A 21,699-nucleotide genomic window follows, 5' to 3' on the forward strand; every position below is an offset into this window, starting at 1 on the left:
GAGCGCTGGCCACTTCCAGGCACAGCGGCGGGGCTCAGGCAGCGAGCCCGCCTTCCTGGTTGCGCGCGAATAACCTACACCAGCCCGCCCCAAGCTGGACCTCTCAGGGAGAGACACATGCACATCCCGACGTCAGGAGCTACCTCACTAGCCCTCAGCTCACTTCTCACACAGGATAAGGCTGCAGTCTCTCCCTCTTCAATGACTCTGTCTACAGCCTGTCCCATGACAGACAATGATGGTATAGGCAGAATTTCTTCATCCCCTTCACCTCACAGGCGTGGTTACAAACATCTCACGGATCCGGGCGAGACGCCTCACAGCAACATCATCCATGAACGTCTCGGGTAGGAGCAGCGATATCCCAACGACAACGACGACCGAAGAGCGAGAAATCCACCGTATGCTGTGCAACCTTGAACTGATTCTTCTTCCCTGCGCCTCTCAATGGAACCTAGGTAGCCTCCAAAAGATCCGCCGCTATGCTATCTGTGTACATGTGCTTCAACAAACTCCTCCACCCACCACGATAAGCCGGACAGAATAGTAGATGTGATGGGATATAACATGACGGAAAAATGGAGGCTGCGCAAAAGCTCCTCGAAGCAATCGACGCAGTCCTCTTTTGAATATATGACGCACTCGCACCCCCGCAAACTCCGCCATATGCACACACAGTTGGATTATACAGAGCCATAGACCAGAATTGCACTCCCGGCCTGCATCTGGCGGGAGCGTGTCCTCCCTCCGCAGCTTCACTTGTCTTGCTCAGGCGCCATGATTACCACATGTCGTCTCTTCCATCGCCGCGGCGTCTGCCGTCGTCACCGCCATCCCGCCCGTACTGATCGTGATAATACTGCTTGCCAGGCTGGGGATCGTAGCTATCAGGGCCGTCGTAGCCATCGCCGCGTTGCATGTCGACGCCGTGATCGTACTCGTAGATCTGAGCGTCGTCGACGTAGTCCACCTCGTCATGAGGATGGTCACCATATTGGTTGTCGCCCTGTTGGGTGTCAGTGTGAATCCCACAAGCAAGCTTTCGGATTAACTCACGCGATGGTAGTCAAAGTCGTACTGGCCCTCCTGATCTTCAGCCTCCTGAGCCTGCTGCATCTGCTGTTGTGCCAAGTATTGCTCCTCCTGCTCCTTGCGCCGGCGCTCCTCCTCCAACCGCCTCTGCTGCGGCGACTGCGGAACTTGCATCTGGGGATGCATGGCTTGTACAATGGCAAGGTAGTTGTACATGAAGTTGCTGAGCAAAACCTGACTCATCAACGACCGACGCGGGTTGGCGAGTTTAATGTGAGCCATCCGATAAATCGCTCTTTCCTCGAGCAGCGGGAATCTGGTCCAGTGATAGTCCACATCGGGCTTCAAGGGCCTGTAAGGCACCTCTTCCGACACGCGCAGATGCTGGTTCTTCTTGCTGCTGCTGTCCTTGTCGCTCTTCTTCTTGCCACCGCCGAAGAGGCCCGAGAACAAGCCTCCTTCCTTCTCTTTCTTGGATTCTGTCTTGCGGCTTTCCTTTTTGCGCTCCTCGGCGAGCTTGTTGTCCACGTTGTCACGATCCACAATGATGCTCTCTCTGCCCTTGACGCCATCGATCGAGTTCTGCAAAACATCCAGTCGCGCATTGTCCTGTGTCTTCTCTCCAGAGTGCTTCTTCTTCTTCTCCTCCTCCTTCTTCTTCTTATCCTTGTCATCGCTGCCGCCCTTGAGCCATTTGGACCATCCGCCCGACGACTTTGACGAGGAGACACTTGCAGAGTCATCGTCTCTCTCCTTGCGCAGCTTTCCTCCAGTCCGTTTCTCTTCTGGCTTCTTTTCCTCTGTGGGTAAGGTGGGAATGAAGGTCAACGTGTCAGTACGGTTAGCACCGCTGCCAGGTAGGGATGACGGGTGAGAGGACATGTCATTCAGGCTTTGGCTAGACGCGTTCGCTTGCTTCATCATCTGCGGCTGTTGCTGTTGCGGCGATTGCGGCATCGTGGGCGTTGTCGGGCTTGGGGCTGAATGCGCGCTCTGGGCCGAGTGAGAGCTTTGCACCGAGTGAGCTGAGCCGGGACGCAGGTTTGAACGAGCCGGAGGCTCCTCCATAGACTGTTGGGATAAGGCCGGAGCATTGGCATGTTGCGACGAAGACGACCGCTGAGGAAATTGCTGGCGCTGGGCATTTTCTTCAGTAACGGGCGACTCGACAATGGAGGGGACTGGTTGTCTCGTGTCTGCTGAGGCCGAGGACTTCCTTGTAGGGTGCTGCTGAGGCTGTTCGGAACGTGTGTTGGTGGGAGACACGGGCTCCTCGATCTCAGATGACGTTCCATCAGACCCGGCCTGTGCTATGGGTGAGTCCTGGGAGAACTTGTGCTGCCGTCGTACGGAGCGGTTTGGACGGGAGAAGTTCTCCGACACAGGCTCCGACTGTTGGCGAATATGAGTCGGCAGCTTGGGCACATCGGGCACATCACTCGGCAGAGGCGGGACACTATCCGCCGAGTCAGAAGAATCCATGTGCCCGTGGCGATTGGCGACACGTTTTGAGAAGGGCAGTCGGTCTCCGGATCGGACGCTTCCGTTCTTTCGGTACGTCGTCCGCGTTGAACGGCGGAGTCCCATGCCCGGGGCAACTGGCAGGATCGGCATGTCTTCGGCGCCACCTTCCGACTGGGTCTCCTTGGAGAGCTTCTGTACTACCTTGGAAGGGTCCTTCACAAGTTCGCTAAGGTCCAATTCGGGAGTCGAGTAATCTCTGAGGGAGCTCTTTCGCGAAAGCCTCTCGGCGCCGTCAATGTAGCTGGCCCCTTCTCTGGTGTCTGAAGCATCAATGCGTCTGGATAGCATGCTCTTCTTTCGTCTCAACCCACCGCCGGAGTCACTCCGGTCAATGCTGCCATCGCTGGAAATAAAAGACTCCCCTGACCGGCGTTTAATAGTATTGACTCTGTTTTCCAAAAAGTTCTTGAACTCTGACGGCGCAAGCTCGGGATGCACAGCTGCGGGCACCCACAGCAGTCTCGAAGGATCGTTCTCGTCGTCGTCTCCAGTTGGGGCAATAGGGGGCATGGGCATGAGGGAGAGGCCCGAGAACGGCAGCATGTCGGGGTCAGCATTATTGCCCACATCCATAGACATACGTCTCAGGGCTTGCAAGTTGCTCAGTTCCTGCGCGATATCGTTCGGGTTCTCGATGTTGCCAAGGGGAAACTGAGAGGACTCGTTCTTGACGTCCCGCAGAGAGAGGGGGGGCGACTTGGGACCATTTTGGTCGAACGAGGTGCTTCGCTGGCTAGGGGAGCGCGTAGGCAATGTCTGGGACTTTTTCAGGGTCGGAGTGCCGTTTGGTGCCATATTCAAACCCGTCTTGTCAGAAGCCGAGCGTATCATTTGCCTGCGCGGATCTTCCTCGATGGGCTCTGGCTCGGGCTCGTACTGGTCAGAGTATTGACCCAGCATGCTCATGCGTTGATCGTAGTTGTCGTCTCCGTAGAGGGTCCCAATAGCCTCAGTCACATGGTGACTGGGGTCTGAAATTGACAGCTGGCTGGCATGACCGCGTCGACTCGCAAAGCTGCCACCAACATCGGCGCGGGGTCTAGATGAGGTCTGCATAGGGGGCAACGGGTTAGCGACGACTGTGGTGTGGAAGAGGAGCGCAGAGCAACGAGCCGGAGCGGCCGAGACTGCCGTCAGTTGGTGAAGATGGAGAGGCAGTGACAAAAAGTCTGGACCAGAATCAAGGAGCCTCCAAAGCGCTGGGGAGTATCGGAGAGAGGGTTCGTGGTAGTGGGCGACGCACCATCATCTAGAAAAGTGAATGACCCGCAGGGAGGCCGAAAAGCCAGCGATTCCCTTGAAAACACCACTTGTCTGGCAAGTATCTCGTTCTGGAAGAGTTTGTCGGCAAGCTCTCATCTGTCTGGGGTAGGTGGTTGCATAGGCGCGGCGAGACTCGGGGAGGAAACGAGGGTCGAGGGGGCGAGTTGTTGTTGCGGGCTGGGATACAGATACATGTATCTATTCCAAGGTTGGTCGCGGTGGTCGGGATCGCATGCGAGGGTTTATTGGAGCGGTGCGCAGGTGCCCGGGGTGTACGTGACTGGCGATAAGGATGGAAAGACTGGAGTAGTCGACCGTTGCGAACGAGAGAAAAAGCAAGCGGTAAAAGACTGTTGGGAGCGCGGAATAGGCGAGGACAAGGACAGAACAGGCCAGGACGGGGCACGTCGTCACGGCGGGGAGACGGTTGGCGTGCTGCTGCTGTGCTTGTTGTGGTTGTGTTGTAGGAGGTAGTAGTAGCAATAGCACTGGCCGTGGCAGCAGGAACCGTAAGTGGTGGTGGTGGAGGATGTAATGAGTGGTGGTTGGCGGTTGTCTAGTTTTTGGTGGTGGCCTCCATAGGTCTAGGTACGGATACAAAGTAGGTAGGTAAGTACGAACGACGAGGTGGTAGTAAGGTAGATGGCCAGTCCCTTGCCGACCGCTGCTTGTTGTTCCGCCGTCCAGTCTTTTTTGGGCTTTCGGGGCCTTGGGACTTGACTTTGGGGTCCAGGTGGCGGTAGGAGATGTCTTGGGAAAATGGGATTGGGATTTCCGTTCGGGCAGTGCAGGCGCTGGTGCAAGTCAATTCCACCCCCTACTGCAGGTGAATGTATTACTCGGAGAACGGACAGAAGACACAGAGCGAGCGAGAACGATGGACAGGCCGGGAAAGCGGCGCTACCAAGGTCGAGGTCACGTCGTGGAGATCAGGTACTTGGGCCGCCAGGTAGCTGGATACCTTCTGCAAATAGGCACTCGCGCCAGAGGGCCAAACCGACCCCTGAATATGGGCGGTCGCGGGCTGTCGCGGGTAGGCGGTCTGCTGGGACCAACCAGGTGGAGGCAGCGGGCGGCAAGTACCGAGTACAAGCCAATGGCAGCGTCGAGCATGTACCCCAGCGTGAGGGGCGCCACCCAGACTGCATTAGCGCAATCAAACTGGGTGCTCGCTGCTTTGCCAGGCGGCCAGTCAAAGTGGTCTGCCGCCATTGGGCGCCTCCCTGTCACGTGCCCTGTCTGCCTGCCACTGGTCCGTCACTCGTCACTGCTGCCTCTGCCATCCGGTACTTTTTACAAGTAGCCTAAGTGCTCGTCCTGGTTTTTGAGTTGGTCTTGGGGAATGACTAGCAGGGCCGGCACTAAGGAATGCCTTAGTACAGATTGATAGCGCGCTATGGAACAGGGAGAGAAGACCAGCAGAGCAGTCTTGGTCCTTCTTCTGCCTGCTTTCTTTTTCTTTTCTTTTTTTATGAATCGATAGAGGCCATGGCGCGAACCGAGGAACGGAAGAGGAAGGAAGGACGGCGGGAAGGGATGCAGACGCTTGAAGCAAGCAAGCACTCCCACGCTGGAGACGAACGACGAATTGCCTTTCCTTCATGCAGCTGGCACATTGCAGTCAGTCAGGTACCGGCTCAGGTACACCACATTGATTGATGGACTGCCCTCCTCGGGTCTGTGGCCTGAGCTAAATCCGTACCGTCCGTTCCCTTACGTACATCATGGGGACAGAGCCCCTGGCTGCGGCTTGCGAACTGACTGGCTGCCGTGATGCCATGCCCATGGAGAACATGCAAAAGCGGACGAAGGAACCGGGGGCCGCCAGCGACACGACACGACAAGCAAGACACGACGCGCGACAGTCATCAACGGAACATGACTGACAACCGCTGCCTCATTTAAAAGAACTTCGTACCGCACATTACGCTCCCAAGCCAAGACCACACTGACACCGGATGACGAGGCAAATCAACTGCCTCGCGCTGACTCTACTCAGAAAGCCAGATGGCGACCCCAGGGTTCGGATATTTGAGTGGGCGGTGGTGGTGGTGTTGGCATGGATGATGCACCGCACAAGTCGTTCCATCAACGCCGTCAAAAGAAGAGACCAGAGGAACTCTGCTTGCACAATCCGGCGCTCGGCCGTGAAACAAGAAAACGAGATACGAAGTCTACACTTTTTTTTTTCTTTTTTACGCGTCCTTCTCTAACATGAGCTGAATCCGAATCTGCTCTCTTTCCAAAGCATCTCTCGCGCCCCTCACTACCACGACCAACTTCTGGCCCGCGCAAGGGACACCCGACCAGAAGAAAGGAAGCTCATGATGTGCAACCGGGACCAACGTCACTGGTCCTCTATTTGCGGAAGCTTCTCCCGTGTATCAAGTTCCGACACAGCATCTGCGGCGACGCATGGAATCGATGCCTCTCTTCAGCCGATATCTCTGATGGCACCGCTTTCTCGCCTTTCGGCCTAGCTCTTGGTCGCCCATCGAAATGACATCGAAACAGCATCGGGTGTCGCTGCGGGCTGCTACCGAGAATCGAGACTAACGCGGCCCCCATTGGTGCCAAACATACGGGGTCCATCCCAGACCACCAACCTGGCCCGAGGCAACCCCCCAGAATAATTCGTCGCTTTATGCCAGGGAACGCACCTTTCTCCTCAGCTAAGACGTGCCTTCTTCTCCTCATCGGGTGCTGCCCGCGGGTTGACTGGCGTGACTGGTCGAGTTCGGAGTGGGAGGAGTCACTCGCCGCCAACGCAGTCTTCCGAATCGAAGGGTTCCTTGAATACCTCGACTTCTCCGGGGCTTGAGGCTCGAGGAATGTTACCCACAGGCATGCTGGGTCTGACGGTCGACCCCGGTGTTCCATGTCCTTCTCGAAGAGTTGCACGCTGGGGCGGAACTGGAGACGAGGGGCTGGAGGCTTCACGCCAGCGCGCTGAAGACTGGCCATCTCTTGGCCTGTGGACTTGGTGGTGGCCCGACGGCCATGTCACCAGTCACCGCCTCGGGCCCCTATTCACCACCGGCGCTGCCGGCCGTCGTCTCCGTACCCTCGGGGTCATCTCCCAGACTCCCACTTTCGCCCCTTGAGCCCCTTTGCGACCTTGGGCCCGGGGGCCTCTTTTGATTTCAAGGCCTAACCAGCCCTGTATCCACCGCGCCAGCCCAGGCCGACCTGAATCGGTAATCTCATTTTAAACACCGAGGCCTCTTCCACTGAGGTGCTCTCTAAGTGCACAACCTCCCGTCTTTTATCCGCATGTACTGCGGTATGACTATGAGGTGCCCGCCCCTGTTCGCCATCGCATCCAACGGCGAAGCGCCCCAGCCGGCTCTGAAAAGACCAACTTGTGGAACAGCCAACCAGAGGCAGCCCAGCTGCGATCGCAGCGTTGCATGCGGCATGCCATCCCATCCATCTGCCGCCTGCTGTCCGCCACTGATAAAGACCCGGCGCCGGTCGCCGCCCGTTGACCGTTGGCCGCCGTTGGCTGCTGCCATCACGACCATGACCGAGTGTTGTGCCTCGTTCAACGACGAGCGGATTTCATATCCTCGATACATCTCCTGTCGTCATCTTGTTCGCCTCCGTCATCATACCCTGCACGCAGAAATCCCTCAATGACTCAAAAGTCTGCAATCATGCTTCGCCGTGTGTGCTTGTTCCAACGCACGCAAGTGCCGTCGATCCAGCGATCAACCACCCCAATTCTCGCAGAATCCCAAATCCATGTGCCAGGCTGCGCTGGGTTGGCGTCAGTATCTGACTGTCGTCGAAAGGACGGGTGCTCCCAAATAACAACACCAGACCAAAGAATCACACACACGCAAGACAAGTGACGGCTCGACCAAGTGGTGTGTGGCTTGATACCCCAAATGCTCACCCTCACAGATGCAACGCCCAGGGTCTGCGTTCTTCCTTGCATGCCAATCGGTCCATTCGGCGTATCGTTGGACGGCATATGCTGAACGATACAGACAGCCACTGGATGTGGCGGATTAAGAGTTGAAGGGGGGACAGAAGATGGTCTGGCCTCGGCCTTGCATTGGTCATCCAGCGCGATCGACACTTCAGAGCACCTCAGAGTTCCCCGCGCCGCCACACCATCTCTGGAGCGCACGGGAGGCCTTGGCCAGGCTGACGTTGGCTGGAGCAATCTGGGTGTGGTGTGGCAGCTCCTGGCAGCTCCAAGCAGCAGAGCACCGCACCGCACCGCAACGCAAAGCACCATACATACTTCGTCATCACACCTCTCAAACACCCAGAATTGCGCAGCACAACCCATATCTGCATGGACGTCGCACGCACTGAAAAGAATGCCATGACTACGGATCCCAGTCAAATGGCTTTCCGAGCCGTTACGCACTGGCTTCAAAGTCAGACTATGCCGGTATTCTACTGCACCACGCCGGCATTCCGCCTTCGAATGCCCTCAGAGCTGCTCAACGCTGACCCGCCACTATTACAGAGCCAACTGAGCAAGGTGCTAAGCCAACAAACGCAACACCAGCCGCCCCAGCAGGCAATACAATCGTCGCAGCTCAATAACGACGAAAAGGAAAGTCACGACAGCGCGAGGCGCGCCTCATCGACGAACCTGTGGACGAAACCGCTGCCCCAGCTTCCGCCCCCCAACATGTCCCTGTCCGGCAAAGTCGCCCTCGTCACTGGCGGCGCGCGAGGCATCGGAGCTGCCATCGCGCTGAAGCTTGCCCGGGAAGGTGCCAGAGTGCGTCTACCGATTCCACTCTTCTCGCTCGCAGTGTGAACAGCGGCTAAAGTTAGTTATATCATTCGCGCGAGTAAAGGTCGCATTCACCTTTGTCAATACTTCCTCAATAGCCAAGGCGCATGAGGTCATATCCGAGATCGAGGCCTGCGGGTCCTCCGCCACGGCCATCCAGGCCGACGTCTCCAAGCACCAGGAAAAGGTCGTCAAGCGCGCCATGATGGCCTTTGGTGTCACCAAGATTGACATTCTCGTCAATAATGCCGCGGCGACGCTCACCGCGACCCTCGACGACACCAGCCCCGAGGACTACGACCGCATCTTCAACACCAACACTCGCGCCGTCTTCTTTATGATGCAAGCCGCAAAGGCCCACATCGCTCCGGGCGGGCGCATCATCAACATCTCCTCCGTGGCGGCCCGCGCCGACACCCCGGGAAGCATGGCCTACGCAGGCAGCAAGGCGGCCGTCGAGGCCTTCACGCGCGTCGCCGCCCGCGAGATGGGCCAGGCGCACGGCGTCACGGTCAACTGCATCAGCCCCGGAACCGTCAAGACGGAGATGTTCGACTCGCTGCCCGACGACCAGCGCAGCGCGGACCTGGAGCGGGCGACGCTCACGCCCGCGGAGGCGCGGCTGGGCGCCGTCGAAGACATTGCTGACGTTGTCGCCTTCGTGGCGAGCGATGAGTCCAGATGGATTACGGGCACGGTCATCCCCGTCAACGGGGGCCGACTGATGAACTGACGAAGAGCAAAGGTGACCACATGCAAACGACGTTACGGCGGACCGACAGCTTATTTATGGGATTCCATTTCCTCTTCTGAACGGCAAGGGTTGGTTGGGTCGGGGGTTGTTGTTACGGGTACAAAAAGTGTAAGATGTGAGTCTGAGACATTTTCGGGTTCTTTTCTGGCGGGCGGGTCATCGGTTTGTGTCATGGGATTCACCGGCCAGGTTGGGAATGCAGTCGGGAAACAAAGCCATGCAGTGTTACATACGGCTGGAATGTGTAGGATTCCCTGTGTCGGGCTTTACGATATCTACGGTTCTCCTTTTTTTCGTTTTTTCTTGTGTTTGCGCCCTTCCGTACACGGCTGGAAGCTAGCATCAATACCATTTCATGATGTTCTGTTTGGAGTTTCGTTCCAGGCGGGGCCTCCCGTGTTTGGTTTCTGTCTGGGAATAGACGACTGAAGTCTGTTTCGGTAGTCAGCGAGAACTCCTGAGGGCCACAAGAATCCGCATCTGACTGAGCCCCGGATATACATCATCACGAAAATATTGTGATATTCGGAACGAGAAGTCTACTGAGACAGTCATGTCACACCTGGCCCACGTAGTTCTCGACAGCATTCAACTCCCAGACCCAAGACAGGCAGGCGGACCCTCGGCGTCATGCCCCAGACCCACGATGATCTACTGCATGCATGCAGGCAGATAAATGGATAATATTCTGACGTGCGTCCTCGTCTTGTCTGTCCCGAGCACAAACACACCCCCAAGATGTGCCTATCTAGGAGTGCCGCCCAACCTTTCAGAGCTTACCTGAAGCCGCCACCTGAACAGGAGGTGATACAGACAGATGCTAACACAAAAGGACGTAATTTGACCTGGGGCAGGTTCTCCATGCTTCTTTCTAGCTCCAAGCAACTGACTGCCCTTGTCCCATGGCCAAGAACTAGCAAACAATGTGAGAAAATAAGTCTAATCTTTCACCATTGACGCGGCCATATTCTCTGAGGTGCTCTCTCTCTCTCGCCTCCATGCCTCAACATTGAGCCACCACCGTGAACCCCTTCACGCCTAGCCCGATATCGAGGCATATCCCCCGTCCACCCTAACCTCGACACGAGAGAAACAGTGCTATATAACCCCCTCCAGCGTCCAGATCCGCAACAAAAATCAGGAGCCCAGCTCCTCTGCCCTCTAGGGCGTTCGACTTGGCCTGGCCGTAGTGGCGAAAGGCCTTGCTTGCTGGGTTGGCAGCAAAGGCACATGCCGCCGGGCCCGGTCGTTCGAATCAGGCCCGGGCCAACCACCGGGCAACCTTTTTTACCCTTTTTTTTTTTTGTTCCTCTCTTGACAGCCACGAGTTCTGTGTATCGGAACGTCTACTGTGAACTAGACAGGCTGTCGAGGAAACGACGATGAAGCAGACCGAAATAATCCAAATTTTGTGGCTGTTGGGCTGTTGTCACCGCGAAGGTAAGCAAACAACAGGTCAACAGCGTCATCGGGGCAATCGTTGGTTTGCCAAAACGAATCGAATACATACTACTACCAACACCAGACAACTATCTTACACGAATAGGATCCTCAAGAGAAACTTGCCGGAGATAATGTTACAATTAGGTTGATTAGAGACTAAGATCCTGTTGTTTATATGTAGGGCGGAGTTGGGTATCATAATTGTGTGTTCCAACGGGCAATGATCAAGACTCCAGAATACGCGCCAACTCCCTGAAACGCAATTTGAAAGTGTGGACGGCACTGCTCAACCGTGCCCTCTAAGCTGACGTCGTCGATCGCCGCCAAATCATGAACGCGGCAATGCCAGCACACGCCGTAGCGCCCAGCGCGAGGTACAGACTGGTCCTATCCGGAGGCGGCTCCTCGCTCCTCGGGAAAGCGGTGCTCGGGTTGGTTGCCGCGTCCGCCAAGGCGATGAAGAGCTCGCTGATGTTGTTCCACTTGACGGTGACGTGAAGTGGAGTGCTCATCATGAGGTTCGACGTGTACATGTCCGGCTGCATCTCGCTGCGCTGCATCGTCTTGTCCTTGTCCGCCTTCAAGGCGGTGTAGATGTTGGGGAGTTCGTCAAGCTGCGGGTAGCGTTTGCGCAGCTCGACAATGTGCGAGAACGAGTCGGGATCCGACGAGTCGTACGCGTAGCAAATTAGGTCACAGGCGTCAAGCTTGGCCTGGTTTTCTAGAATGGCAGGCTCCAGCTCGCCGAGCTCCTCGAGTATCATGTAGCACTGTTTTCCGCCCGGAAGCTCCACACTGTTAACAGCCCGTCGTGGCTTAATCGTGGGCCGATACAAGCTGTCAAAAGGGCGACTCAGGAACGCATCTAGGAGCGACGACTTGCCCGCCCCAGAGGCACCGAGGACGTAGCAAAGCACTACGTTGCGCTCAACCTTACCCGGGCGTCTTCTGCGCTTGCGTGACTTGGTGACTTTGAGAGCAGCGGTAGTAGTCTCGCGTGGGTTTGCAGGCTCAAAGCCCAGGTACGCAAGATACTCAAGCGTCGTCTTTGGCTCCATGAACGTCGTCATGCTCCACTGTGCGAGCCACCCTTGCAGGGTGACGTGCCCTGCCTCGTTACGTACAGTTGAAGATGGGAACGACGTCTCAACCCAGGAAACAGGAAGTCCGGGTGTAGGTGCAAAGAGGGCTTCCAGCTCCTTGTCGTTCAAACCACCGTCGTTGTCCTTGTCGAACAGTAAGAATAGGTCCACGAAGAAGCGGTAGCCGGCAGGGCTCAGCTCTGCCGAAGAGTACTCTGGCACATCAAACTTGGGGCGCAAGAAGCTGTCCTCCAGGCTCAAGCTGTCGGTGTAGCGGAACTTGCGCAAGATGATCCATATCGTCTCGTGGCGGCCCTTCTCGGCGTAAATCTTGTTCAGCTGCAAAAAGCCTCTCTGGTCTATGCCCTTCTCTGCCGACCAAGGCGACAGTGTCTTCGTGATGGAAAGCTTGATGTTCTCGAGATCCTCGGCGGTCAACGGCTTATCGAAGCACCTGGCCTGGAACTCGTGCATCTCCTGATCATTGAGGAAGCCGTCCTGGTCCTTGTCACAAAGGTAGAAAATCCGCTTCAATGCATCAACGCAGTTGGGCTTGAGGTTCCCCTCTTTGTAGTCGAATAGCGGGGCAATGGGGTGGGTGACGGCCTTCTGACACAGGAAGAAAACTTCGTTGACGTTCCGGTGCTCCCTCGCGCTCGATCTGATGCACGAATCGATCTCGCGGAACTCGGCCATGACGGGCAGCATCTCGCCCTCGACCACCTGGGGTGTATTTCCATCGCCAGTCAAGTCGGACTTGTTCGCGCAGAGGACGACCGGGACGTTGACGCCGAGGGATCGGAAGTAGGGCATCCAGAAGAGAGCAACACGCTCGTAGCTGTAGTGATCGGCGTAGACGAGGAGGATGACGTTGCATTTGCGAATTTCTTTTCTTAACGTGGTGCGGTTCTGAGGCAGGGCGGAGGTATCGACGATGGTGGTGGTAACGTTTTCGGGGGTCCCGAGCTGAGGAGGGATGGTGATGGAGGGGAGGACGGCCTGGATCTTGTTGGAGATGAAGACGTCCTTGACCAGCGAGGCGATGAGGCTGGACTTTCCGGTGCCCTCGTCACCGCAAACGCAGATTCGTACTAGATGGAGGCAAGGCAAGTCAGTTCCAAGCTCGGAAACAAACTGTCGAGGTCGGGAAGAGCTGTTCGTCAGGCCACCTACCAGAAGCCATATTCGTGATAGTTGAAGCTTAATCAGAGGCGGAGAGAAAGCTTTTTTGCGATGCCATGGCAAGGCGGTCTCGGAACGCTGTCGGAAGAGGGACGAGACTCGGGCGCACACGGCGATGGATGCCAAAAGCTCGAGGCTCGTGTGTACGATCGGTCGTGGGGAGTGAGGTGGTGTCTTTCTTCGGGTGAAGCAATGGAATGTAATCTGGGAAGCTCTGAAGCGGGTAGGACGGGAATCTGCAGGTTGACGGGGGTAGAGTTCGAATGACGACCTTAATTGCAAGGATGACTCTGGTGGGGGACAGCTGGAAAGGTGCTGCTGGTACCTTAAGGGATCGGTTAAGGTAGCGGCACCAGCGCCTTCGGGGATGCAAGACCCGCCCGAGAGAGCACCCGATCAGCGGATCAGCGCTGTGCGGTGCAGGTTGATAAGCGACCGATGTCCAATCCAGCGGGCTGAGTGTAGCACGACCCGACAGCAATGTCTTATTATGCATGACCGTGGAATGTGTGCTTCTTGGTTGGTATTATGATTGGTGCTCTTTGCTGAAGAATTTGGGTGGACAGAAGTCCTGAACTGCTTGTACTTGGGAGAAGTGAAGGAGGTTTTGACGGAGATACCTTTGCAGCGGTTAAGCTGAACTTATGTAAACACATAACACATCATCGTGTATTATGAACCTAACTTCGAGTATCCGTAATAATAAGTGCACCACGCATTGTTGATCCGCATATAACCTCAGTAATGTCTGATACCTATCCAAATCATCTGCTCAACTCCGCCTTATGTCCGATGTGTCTCAGTTGAACATACATGTGCAGCATATCCCGTTCCTCGTAATGTCTATTACCATAATCCTAAGTGGCCAAGGTCACTCAACAACAACTTGGTAGCAAATCTCGGTAACACGTCCCAAGACAGATGAGGTGGTGCAGCAGACCGGCTCCAAAGATGTGTGTTTTGATGACGACCGACCCAACAGTCCGTTCTATTGACTGCGCCAATGGAACTGCCAACTCCTCCCCACCTCATGCGTCCTGTGCCCTGTCCAGTGTCGCTCAGACTCGGGAAAGCGACTGTCAATGGCCTCACAGCTGCTTCTCCAGCTTTTTGCTACCTACCTACCCCACACTTTTGCGCGGCCAGTCACCGAGTCGGATTGACAGCAGGCCGGCCATTGGAACGTGGACTTTTCAATTAAACCCGGGCGTCAGGGACGACTCGCCTGGGCTCTGCAGCGTCACTCCAGAGGTGCTGCCACCCCCGCCAAAATGGAGCAGTCGCCCACCACTCACGTCGCAGCAATCCTTCTCCGGACCCCAGGCTGACCTTGACCTGCCCTCACGGGGCCCATGGGCAATGAAGCAGCTGCAGCCAACTTGGACGGCTTATCCTGGAGGACACACACGCAATACCGACATGGCTGACCAGTGATCCCCAGGGCCTGCCTACCTTACCTGCAGTAGGTAGCGCCCCCGGGGCCATGGAAGGCGGGGACACGAACCAGAACAGAAAAGAAGGGAACCACCACCAGCACGTCGCTGGGTTGGGGTTGATTATCCCGTCCTGCCCTGCCCTTTTCCACTTCGACACCTCCGGTTCCAGTTCCAGTTCCAGCTCCAGCTCCAGCTCCAACTCCAGCTCCAACCAACCAACCGAACCGAACCCAAGGAAGGCTCTTGTTCCTTGCCTTGAACCCCCTCCCCCCAACCTCGCCCGCGCCGTATTAAAGACTCCCGCCCTCGCCTACCTTGCATGAGGTCGTCAGCTCTGTCCAAGAACCTCTAGAGTTCGTCTGGTCGTTGGCGCAGCGCACCACCACTTCCTCCTCCTCTTCGCCAATCCTTCCGCTCCGACCTCGCTGCCATCCGATCAACGAACTTTCCGCGAAGCCTCACTTCCTGTCGCATACTGCGCAGCATCCTCTGTGCGACCTTCCCGAAGCGTCCGTCCTCGTTATCAGCCTCCACCGCCCCGGTGCCGCACCCAAAACCTCCCAGAACCTCCACTGCAGCTGCCGCCAGTGACGTGAGGCGGAGCCGACGACGAACCACCTTCCCGAACCCCGACCTGTAATCACCTCAATTCTGCTGCGACTGTCGCGTGCTTCCTTCCTTCCCGTCCAATTCGTAACTGCATTCCCATAGATCGTAGGAAACCTAATCGCCCATCATGTTGTAAGTACCCGACGTAACCCCATCGTACTCTGCGTCCATCGGATACACGCTTCGTGTAACCTCGACGGCCATCCATTGCACAGCATTGCAGCACTACATGCCCACTGCCAGGCACTCTTACAACACATTTCAAGCTCATAAGAACCCCGGCTGACTGTCTGCCCTCGTGCGACCATGAACAACAGCGTCCTGCCCCCTCCCCCGCGATACCCATCGCATTCGGGTGCCTATGGCACTCTCGGCCCAGGCATCGCTCCCATGATCGAGACGAACAACATCCTGTCCAACCCCGAAGGCCCGGAGTACCAATTCCTGGTCGGAGAGGGAACTTACGTTCTCAAGGAGGACCTTCACCTCGCGACGCCCCCGCCCCATCCTTCCGAAGCTCCCGTCGTGAACCCGAACCCGCTTGCGACGAACCCACAGCCAGCGACCGCCGGCACGAAGCTTTCCCTCATAAGCTTGGACATGCGCGCCGCACCGCCCTTCTTCTACAAGGGGTCGTCGGCCACGACGCTGTCCCTCACCGGCGATATCAAGGAACACCCCAACGAGGACCGGTACTCGACTGAGGCCGGGCTCAGCAGCGACGGTGGTGGCGGGACCTCGTTGAGCGATGCGCAACCCAACTCCATGACAATGATTGCCGCGGCGCCGGCGTTTGGCGACGGCAACACGGCGCTCGCGCCAGCCAACATGAAGGACGCTGCGAAGAAGAAGGTGCCAAAGCCCAAGAACAATATGACTAAGAGCAACTCGTCGTTCATCTCTAGAGTAATTGTAAACGAGAGCCTTGCCAAGAAGCTTCAAGAGCGGCCGACGGACGGAGTCTTTGCTTTTGCCAACATTAACCGTGCTTTCCAATGGCTAGATTTGTCGTCAGCGTCAAAGGTATGGTTTGCGCCAAGCAGTTCCAGCGAAGAGCCTACACTGACCTGCGGCAGGCGGACTACTTGACTAAGATTCTGTTCACCAAGGCTCACTGCCTCTGCCACGACGTCAACACGATCACGAAGAGCATATCGCATATCGACGTCATTATGGGATTCTCCACTGGCGAAATCATCTGGTGGGAGCCAGTATCACAACGGTACACCCGTTTGAACAAGAACGTAAGTCTCCAGGTCTCTGGTGGTTGCATTCAGGCAACTGACTCTATCAGGGCATCATCAATGGCACGCCAGTATCGGAAATCAGATGGATTCCTGGATCCGAGAGTCTCTTTCTGGCGGCGCACATGGACGGTTCATTGGTGGTGTACGACAAGGACAAGGAGGACGCCCAGTTCTCGCCAGAGGAAGAGCTCGCGGCCAGCGGCACGCCCAATGGGGAGGGCGAGGCGACAAATAACGTCAACCACAACCTCAAGATCCAAATCAACAAGTCGATTCAATCCAAGAATCAAAAGACGAACCCGGTAGCATCATGGAAGCTATCTAACCAGCGAATCAATGCCTTCGCTTTCAGCCCCGACAACCGACATCTGGCCGTGGTATCGGAGGACGGCTCTCTCCGCATCATTGACTACTTGAAGGAGGAGTATGTTCATCACTCTTACCCTCAGGGTTCTGCGGGACGATTTCGCTGACATGTGATAATAGGTTGCTGGATCTCTATCATTCTTACTACGGTGGCTTTATCAGCGTCTGCTGGTCTCCGGACGGCAAGTACGTGCTCACGGGCGGCCAAGACGACCTTATCTCCATCTGGTCTGTTGAGGAATCGGCCATTGTGGCACGCTGTCAAGGCCATCAGTCTTGGGTGACGTCCGTAGCGTTCGACCCGTGGCGCTGCGACGATAGAAACTACCGCTTCGGCAGTGTCGGCGAAGATTGCAGATTGTGTCTCTGGGATTTCAACGTCGGCATGCTTCACAGACCCAAAGCGGTACGTTACTCTTGACCCAAACACGCATTCCAAAGAGACGCGGGAAAGCTGACGAACAGAAATAGGCTTCCGTTCACCACCGGGGTTCCGTGTCCTCACGCTTCGCCAATCCCTTGCAGAGGCAGGAAACAGCGAACACATCAGCGAGCCGCATCCGGTCCAACTCAACCCTATCGGGCGGCGCCGTCGACGACGAAGAGAGCAGCGTCGTGCATCCCGTAGAGCCGCGTGCGCGCATTGCCATGCTTCCGCCCGTATCCGTACGTTTACGTTTTCCTCTTTACGTTGCAGCTGCTCGTCTTGAAGCTTTCTGTTTGCTGACCTGCTCGCAGTCCAAAGCACTTGATACCCACCCTCTATGCTGGCTTGAGTTCACAGAAGAGGCCATCATCACCAGCTGCAAGTCAGGTAAGTTTGACCTCACGCCGACAGCATCAGGAAAATAAAAAAAGCCGCCGTGCTGACATGGGTGCAAAAACAGGCCACATCCGGACGTGGAACAGGCCGACAGATGCTCCGGTGCCGAAGGAGGGAGCATCTTAGATGGCGTTGGTTTTATATTTTGTTTCGATGCAGATATACTAGAGCTCGGGCGTATGAATAGCAATTGCGCTAGCAGTAGCTCGAAAAATGCGACGAGCAATTACGCTTCACACTTCAGGGTCGGTACCAAAATAATCATGCACGCAGGAAGCTGTTCAAGTGGCAGGTGGCAGTGTTGGCGGTTCGAAATGGTGATGTACGCGTCGCCCACGAGGACGGGATGATCATGACGTTTGCTGTGCATGTGAATGAGGATCAAGATGTCAGAGCTTCCACCGCAGGACCCTTTGAGACAAAAGTCTGCATCTGCTGCACAATCGAGATGCGGCTCCGTGGTGGGCTCGACATGGCTGGCTGGGCCCGCGGTCCCTTGGTCTCTTGGGTCACCCCTGGGAGGGAGCTCTGGCTCTTAGTCTCTGCCTGCCTGCCTGCCACCAAGCGGGCGTGGGGGTTCCACCAACCGCCGCCGCCGCTGCTGCTCTCGTGCACCCGTGTCGCCTCACATGTGGTTTGAGTGAAGAGAGACACAGGGCCCGGATGCACTAAGATGCGGTTGCCGGGTGGTATCGCACGCGGAAGACCGGCCGGTGAGACGTCCTGGTCCACGCACGAAAAGAAGTCGGAAGGAAAGTCGAACGGTTCGCGTGGTTAAACGTTCTTAAGGTGCCGCCTGCCCCTGGTCGGATAGAGATAGGCAACGTCCAGAATTCTGGAACATGTCGAATGCGAATATCGAATGGGCTATGCCCGTTCCTCGGGGATTCGATTGGGTGCGTGTTGGTCTCGAAGCAAGGAAAGGTAATTCCCGATTCTCCACCACGTTATGATATGCGACGAGGAATAGAGAAAAGGGTGTCGCAGTAACCACCAAGGGGGTACCAGTGGAAAACCACTCAAATCTTGTGAAACTTTGCAAAGCTTGAGCGGATACCTTTTTCACATGCTGTTGATGCTGAACCCTGATACGGCGGCGACATAAGCTTGAGGCTGAAAGGGCAGACTGATGATAGGTTTGTTGGATGTCGTTGATGGAGACTTTTCAGTGGTGCAGCCGCAGTGCGTGTATTATGCAGTCGCATCGCGCAAGAGGCTGCCCTGGCGTCTTGAAATGTATCCGTATGCAGGCGTACCGGGAGATCCACGTGCGTGCGAGGGACATTTTTGAATTTTTCTCTCTGGTTGGGTTGTGGTGGTGAGCCCCTCTCTTAGTGGCAAGGCGTAATCGGAGGCGTAGGCGTAGACGTAGATAACGGGAAGCCGATCCACTTTGAGCGGTTTGTGTGCAGGTCCAACAACAGTTTAAAAGACATGAGAGGTCGGAAAACCGAGCCAGGAGGCAAGGCTGAAGACTGGTCCCACACCGTGGCTCAAGGTGAGCTCATGAGAGGTCAGATTGCGGTCTCCTGCATAGTGCGGCCGGCGGGTATCAAGGTTCACGTCTCGATGCTTGTAATCAGTGAGACGCGCCCCCTTGGTTTTTCACCGCTGCAAAGGGCCGATGGTGAGAGATTTCGGCGCGCGGTGGGGATGGGAAGCGGTAGTTGGCGAGATTTCAGATGGGGCTAAGCTTCGTGAGTCAGCTTGGTGCCCGAGATGGGCCATCGAGGCTCAAGATGGTTGAAACGATGGGCCTGTTTGGGTATTCGGACCTTTGCGAGCTCGTCGCCGTGTATGGCGACAGGGAGACGCACGCTCTGCACCAGCTTCCAATAGGCCTGCCGCACTTTTTGGACGGTCAAATTAAAACGGTGCGGTGCAAGATTTCCGGACGACCCGCCCGCTGGGTTCCGACGGACCTCAGTCGATTACGCACGCAGGCGAACATGAGCAGTGAACGATGCTCAGGCCATGATGTGCGCTGAGGCGAGGCCGGAACAGCCCAGACGAGACGACGGAGAAAACACATGCGCTGCACGCTGAGGTAAGGGCCAAAGAGACTGCGACCTGCGCAAGAGATGTCATGTTGATATCAGTGGGTCCCGACTGATCTGACATCAGGAGCAGGCATGATGCTATCTTTGCACACGCCCAGGGTGGTGGTGTAGTGGAGACCCGTGGCTGCGGATGCCATCTGCGGCAGTCGGCGAGCTGGGCCGTTGGGACGCCATGTTTGCTCAGAGCAACCTGAAAATTGCGCTAATCACACCGCGTGCTGTTGGAACCTCGATTCTGCCATCGTGACCCTGGACTTTCTTTGGGTGTTGGGCCTTGGTTCCTTGCAAAAAGTGAAGGGCCTCGTCTCGCGTTTCCATGAAACTTGGCCGAGCGGGCCAACCGCTCTTTGCAGGCGAACGTCTATTCGTGCTGGTGGTGGGTAATAGTTTGAGCTCGCTTCTGCTAGCTACCCGCCCTCTGCGCCGGTTTGTATCCGTGGACTGGGATATCTTGAGCCTCGAGATAGTGCATCATGCAGCAAAGATATGCTGACACCATTCAAAGTCTCTTGTAATTGCAGGCCAAGGCAAAAGAGCGGGCGTTGTATGCGTGGCCAGCCTAACACGGCACAGCGTTGCGCAACTTCAGGCAAGACGATAGATAGGATTCACGGGAACCAAGAAAGCTTGACTGTGGCGACGGGTAGCTGCAGCCAGTTGAGTTAGCATGGCGCCGGTCGAGTATGAGATTGAGGTTCGCCGTGATACAATCTCGACTAGCATTTCGGTGAGGGTGTGCCCAGGCATTCCATTCCAAGCACTGTCTGACTAGGACCAACATGGCCGGAGGATCACGGCGAATGACCGCCATAGACCGAGACTCATGTCCGTATCTTGAAAGAAAATCGCTCGGCGTACGTCCGGACTCGGTGCGGATTCGGACCGCTGCACGGTGGTTTTGCGTTTTAGTGTAATTTTGCCGTTATCTTGGAGCCATTCCTCCTAGTGCGGTGCCTATTGGCTGCCAGCCACCGTCGGCGTGGACGCGTGAAAAAAAAAGTCTCACACACTCGGAGAAAAAAAAAAAACCCAAGCAGGGTTGAAGGCGCCATCGCTTGAATTTCAGCGAAGAATCCACAGCGAGTCGGTGAACGGCCCGTTCGATTTTCGCTTCTGTCGGTCTTGATTCCTTCTACTGGGAGGGTTCTGAAAGCCCTCGAAACTGGAGAAGAGTCGCAGTGTGAACGGTACTTGCCGCAATATCGTATGGTGATGAATTGATTCCTGTTTCCGCTTCATATGCTTCGTCATGCATGCTGAAGTGGCAGTCGAAGACGCAAGGCGCTGCTACCGCGGCATCGTGAATCCAAATTGACGACCGGAACTTGACGGGATGGCAAGACAGGCCCCCTTGGGCCCTTGGCTCGCGATCCAGGAGCAAAAGGCCCCTTCGCTAAGAACTGGAACGAGAAACGACGGGATCCCGGTTTGCAGGCAGCACAGGCTGGTGCTTATCGGTGGGGATTCCACCGAACCCTCAATCCAGGAGAAATTCCCATCGCAGGGCTCGGGCCAGCTGCCAAACTGCCTTCCGTGTCTCCTGGTGACGATCTCCCAAGCAGACTGGGTCCCGACCAGGGGGTGACAGAGCACTCAACGCAGTGGATTGGATCCCTGCTCCAGAACGAGATGCCCAGACCAGGAGACCGGCTCGGCGTACGGGCTGGAAGGTCTGGAAGGACCTTTGTCTGCTGAGAATGCTGCATGCGGCATACTGAACCGCGAAAACGGGCCTGCCAGAGGTGCTGGATAAATTGACCTGCATCGATTTCCCGCCAGCCTGCAGATGCCAATACGGAGGGGTCATGCCCCAATGTGTGAGACTCTCTGGTTCATCTGGCAGCCAAGTTGCGAGACCCCCGGAAGGCTGTCGTGAGGCGCAGAATCGTAGAGGCGCGGGACGGTGTTTCTGCTGCCGGGTTCCCCGTGTGATGGACTGCGCGGGATACCGCCCGCACTCCCGCCCGAACATATCGTGAGATTCTGGCCATCAGGTGCAGGCTGAGGTTGCGGTGATGGCTCGGTGATGGGAAACAATCTGCCTAGCTAAATGGAGGTCTTGATGTCGCACATGGCGATGGAGAAGCAAGTGCTGATCATGGTCTGAATGCCACTTCGG

The 21,699-nt window shown here is 56.3% G+C and overlaps 4 protein-coding genes across 4 annotated transcripts; 2 read left to right on the forward strand and 2 right to left on the reverse strand.

The window, feature by feature from the left end:
- Positions 1–781: 781 nt before the first annotated feature.
- GCG54_00002662 (Protein ZDS1) lies at positions 782–5,031 on the reverse strand (the record flags this gene model as incomplete). The annotated part of the gene is made up of 3 exons (XM_045402749.1): positions 782–1,006; positions 1,057–3,635; positions 4,821–5,031. The coding sequence occupies 3 exons, from the start codon at positions 5,029–5,031 to the stop codon at positions 782–784; spliced, it is 3,015 nt and encodes a 1,004-aa protein (XP_045269367.1).
- A 3,094-nt stretch (positions 5,032–8,125) lies between these two features.
- On the forward strand, positions 8,126–9,311 carry GCG54_00002663 (Hydroxynaphthalene reductase arp2; the record flags this gene model as incomplete). Its single annotated transcript, XM_045402750.1, has 2 exons — positions 8,126–8,563; positions 8,643–9,311. 2 exons carry the CDS (start codon positions 8,126–8,128, stop codon positions 9,309–9,311), a joined length of 1,107 nt encoding a protein of 368 aa, XP_045269368.1.
- Positions 9,312–11,074: 1,763 nt separating this feature from the next.
- On the reverse strand, positions 11,075–13,040 carry GCG54_00002664 (Mitochondrial Rho GTPase 1; the record flags this gene model as incomplete). The annotated part of the gene is made up of 2 exons (XM_045402751.1): positions 11,075–12,948; positions 13,031–13,040. 2 exons carry the CDS (start codon positions 13,038–13,040, stop codon positions 11,075–11,077), a joined length of 1,884 nt encoding a protein of 627 aa, XP_045269369.1.
- Positions 13,041–15,390: 2,350 nt separating this feature from the next.
- On the forward strand, positions 15,391–17,646 carry GCG54_00002665 (putative catabolite repression protein creC; the record flags this gene model as incomplete). Its single annotated transcript, XM_045402752.1, has 7 exons — positions 15,391–16,107; positions 16,161–16,328; positions 16,379–16,755; positions 16,818–17,103; positions 17,169–17,363; positions 17,436–17,511; positions 17,585–17,646. 7 exons carry the CDS (start codon positions 15,391–15,393, stop codon positions 17,644–17,646), a joined length of 1,881 nt encoding a protein of 626 aa, XP_045269370.1.
- Between the last annotated feature and the right edge of the window lie 4,053 nt (positions 17,647–21,699).

Source organism: Colletotrichum gloeosporioides (assembly GCF_011800055.1).
Source record: "Colletotrichum gloeosporioides strain Lc1 chromosome Unknown consensus_13, whole genome shotgun sequence".
In the NCBI taxonomy this organism is placed as follows: domain Eukaryota; kingdom Fungi; phylum Ascomycota; class Sordariomycetes; order Glomerellales; family Glomerellaceae; genus Colletotrichum; species Colletotrichum gloeosporioides.